Raw genomic sequence first — 3,592 nt, 5'->3', positions numbered from 1 at the left:
CCCCAGTTTCCACGCCTGTACTCCGTTGCACAATTTGTACACAGGTCGTTGTCGGCATAAAATTCAAGCGGGTATATCGATGCCATAATCGAGATATTGTGTTGACCGTGTTGTGGTGGACGTTGAAATGTCTTGCAACTGACTCTCCTGCTTCCAAACGTCCACTGGCGACATTTCTGTCAGTAGCAGTAGTACGTCGTACATTTCGTAATGAAATGATGAATTTGATTTGGTCTTTTATAGTCGATGTCTCTACTCATGTTTCCGACACGCTATTGTTTATATACACAGCAACAACGACACGATTAACGGGAATCAAACATAGGAATTGTATTAATGACGATTGCTGTCAAACTATAACGAAATGAACTGCTGAAAACGCCTGTGCGTCTCTTTTTTTGAAGAGTGTAAATGTTCACTGGATATCCCATATTCACCAGATCAATTTCACAATGGCTCGTGCAGCGTCAGTAACGCGATGACCTCCCCGGGCAGATGTACAAGTGGTGCAGCCTAACCTCCCTGAGTTGATACTGCTGGGCCTGCCGCACATGCTGCTGACATTCCCGTGAAGTAAATACTAGGCAAACAGAAGGGGACCATCACTTGATCAGTGCTGCTCCCAAATCGTGATAAATTGTTTTGGGTGATACCAGAGCATATTGGCCATGCTGGATCGCAAGCCACAAACAATGGACATGCTTCTATTTTTATTTACATTGACAGTGAAAATAGTACAAAGGAGGTGGCTCTATAGGGTTCTGCAATGTTTTCAAATCTTGCTCATTTCTGTTTTGAAAGTTTGATATTCTAAAATGTGTTCAACAATAAGCTACACTTGTGTTTCATTTGCTGTTCAGTATATTATGCATCAACGCCTGAGAATAGTTTTACTGTCCCATAGTGTCAAGAATGGTATTTCATGCTCTAGTGATGTTTTCTGTGAGAAATAACATTCGAACAAGTAGAAAATGTAAGTCAACAGAGAAAGGCCTTAAAGTTACATGTATACAGTAGACTGTTTCTTTTTACAGGCTCTGATAAGTTCAGCAAAGATGTTGAAAGGATGACGGGTCGTCGTCCTCCACTTGTCCTGAGACTTGTGTCGTCTTATGTTACGCCCGTCATTCTCTGTGTATGTACTGTTTGTTTGTTAAGATTGCTAAAATATCATATGCAACTAAAGTAACAGTGGTACTACATAAGTGCACTAAGAAGCTTCAGCGGATTTAGAGTACATAAACCCAATTTCCAGACAATATACAATATGTCTGGAACATCTGGAGAACCATCAGCTCTATCTTCTAAGGGAAGGATGGACTGCCAGTTCATCAGATGTCATGTGAAGTGTTCTTACATGAACATACATGAGCATACATGAGCATACATGAGCAGATGCTGTCCTGCAGTGATTTTGGCCAGTGGTTGACTATGCCAGTGCCATGCTTAAGATTCTTACGAAACTTGCACATGTAACAACGTCACTAGCAACGTTTTGCTTTGTCCAACACATCTCTTTTAAAACCTTGTACAAGTCATAGAATGAATCACATCTGGGACTTTCGTTTGGCGAAATAGGGGTAATGCAAATATATGAAATTTGATTATTTATACAGTATAAATTAAAATACCAGTCATTCCTGTAGCAACCTGTAAAAGTATTCTGTGGCTTGATATGTTTTTGCACACACATGATGGTTCCATGAAGACTGAGCAACTGATTGACGCCTACCATCTTCCAAATGATGTCAGTATGTTTTATTTCATTGTTTATATTAATCAAAATCATTTTCGTGAATCTGATTAGATTAAAAATGGTAAAACAGGTTGTTCTACTCGATCGCAGGTGAACCATCAGTTGTTCCGTCTCTGTGGCACTAACGTTCTATACCTGATTAATTGTTCAAACTGTTTACATCGTCGCTGTGAATATCTCTATATCCGTGTTGGCAGGCTGCCCTCATCCTGTCCCTGTTTAAGTATGATCCACCCAGCTATGGGGAATACATGTACCCGGAATATGCTAAAATAATAGGAATTCTACTGGCAGTGGGGATTTCTGTGCCAATCCCGCTCATGTTCATCTACCAGACACTCAAACGGAAGGGAGGTTTACGACAGGTATGGTAAACTCTACCGTCAGTTTCATCTTTAGAAAACTGCTTGTGGTAATCACTTTTATTGTATTTTTTTAGGGGATGAGGTTCACTGCCCGTCCTATCTACCCCTGGATTATGTGTAACTACTACGTTAAATTTTGCTTTTCTTGCATGCTAAATGCAAACATTATTACATTCCACACTTACGATCTTATGTTTCAGATTCGATATGAGAGAACACCATTTGGAATAATTTCACGCAGCATTCTACACATTGTTATGCTCACACCTTAGTCACAAATTGTAATCAAAAGAAAGAATATTGAAACTTGCTAAGTGTGACTCTTTGGGAAGCTATCAAAGTGGATTATCAAAAGAGATGTATTTTACAGCGCATGCGCCTCGCCAGCAAACCGACATCAGAATGGAGTCCCCTGATTGTGGAGGATCGCTGTAAGGAACAGGCAGATGGACAGTCAGGGAACACAAGCATTGGACTGATGTCCCAGACGGATGCCGTGGCAGACACTGATGATCATGACCTAACTAGATATATGTAAAGATCATAGTATTATTTCAAAATACCTACACTGATTATGTTAGCTTCCGCGGAGACACGATCATGGCAGTATATGTTTCAGTCATTGATGATGATTGTGGTTTCAAACCATTGACTGACCAATTACAATCGAGGTGGGTTTTTTTTCAAATTGCATGGTGGTGTCATTGTAACACACAATTGCATGAAATGCCTTCAGATTCGAAAGCTCGACGTCAGATATCAGCAGAATGATTTGGATCTACCAGTATATATACCAGTCTTTTCAACGTTCGACTGGTCATAATTACCAGAAGAGACAGGCCATAACTGTTTAGATGATTCTGATAATGTACACAGTCTACATGACACAGTATCACCCACTCAACAATATTTCCACAACAAGTCCCTTTCAGTTGAACATTTACAAGTGCACAAAACATTACTGTTTTACACGTGTTGTATTGTTGGCCTCATGGCCATATATACTAATAAAGGATGAATTTACAAGTGCGCAACAAACACATATCCTCCCTTTAATCACCTGTATCATTAATCTAAAACACACCTACAAAATGTTTTCCGTGTCCAATGAACATGGGTTGCATGGGTTTAGTAATTAGATTTGTCAAAGGTATGTCTTATTCGTAGGTAACTCGTTTTTGTAGTTAAAACATTCAGTAAATGTCTATCTAATAGCAATTGTCATTGCAAAATATGGGTCATTAAAGCAGAGTTATAGTTCAGTAGGACGTATAATGTATTGATTGTTTTAGTGACATGTTTATCTGTGCATAATTATATATGGTATATGGTAATAGTTCAAACATTTGTGATGTGCTTTCTTTGAATACAAATGTCAGTTGAAACATTTGGCAAATTAAATTTCAGATGTAATGATTTTAGTTCAATTTCTATACTTCCCATCAACAGTTTAGACTCGCTAGTGTAAATA

At 38.9% G+C, this 3,592-nt stretch overlaps 1 protein-coding gene across 1 annotated transcript; it reads left to right on the top strand.

Annotated features, from left to right (window-relative positions):
• The first annotated feature begins 438 nt into the window (after positions 1-438).
• Positions 439-3,076, top strand: LOC124263108 (sodium-dependent proline transporter-like). The gene is made up of 3 exons (XM_046697677.1): positions 439-1,135; positions 1,954-2,121; positions 2,492-3,076. Exons 1-3 carry the CDS (start codon positions 1,067-1,069, stop codon positions 2,657-2,659), a joined length of 405 nt encoding a protein of 134 aa, XP_046553633.1. The 5' UTR covers positions 439-1,066; the 3' UTR covers positions 2,660-3,076.
• The last annotated feature ends 516 nt before the right edge of the window (positions 3,077-3,592 follow it).

This window comes from Haliotis rubra, unplaced genomic scaffold (assembly GCF_003918875.1).
Source record: "Haliotis rubra isolate DU_JTF1 unplaced genomic scaffold, ASM391887v1 Scf12, whole genome shotgun sequence".
NCBI lineage: Eukaryota > Metazoa > Mollusca > Gastropoda > Lepetellida > Haliotidae > Haliotis > Haliotis rubra.
Note: the sequence above shows the minus strand (reverse complement) of the source record. Positions and strands in the feature narration are given on the sequence as shown.

Excerpts from the sequence above, each read along its gene's own strand:
- LOC124263108 (XM_046697677.1), top strand. The coding sequence starts at position 1,067 with ATGACGGGTCGTCGTCCTCCACTTGTCCTGAGACTTGTGTCGTCTTAT. Across the intron at positions 1,136-1,953 it reads TTACGCCCGTCATTCTCTGT|GCTGCCCTCATCCTGTCCCT; the intron begins GTATGTACTGTT and ends CCGTGTTGGCAG. Across the intron at positions 2,122-2,491 it reads GGAAGGGAGGTTTACGACAG|CGCATGCGCCTCGCCAGCAA; the intron begins GTATGGTAAACT and ends TGTATTTTACAG.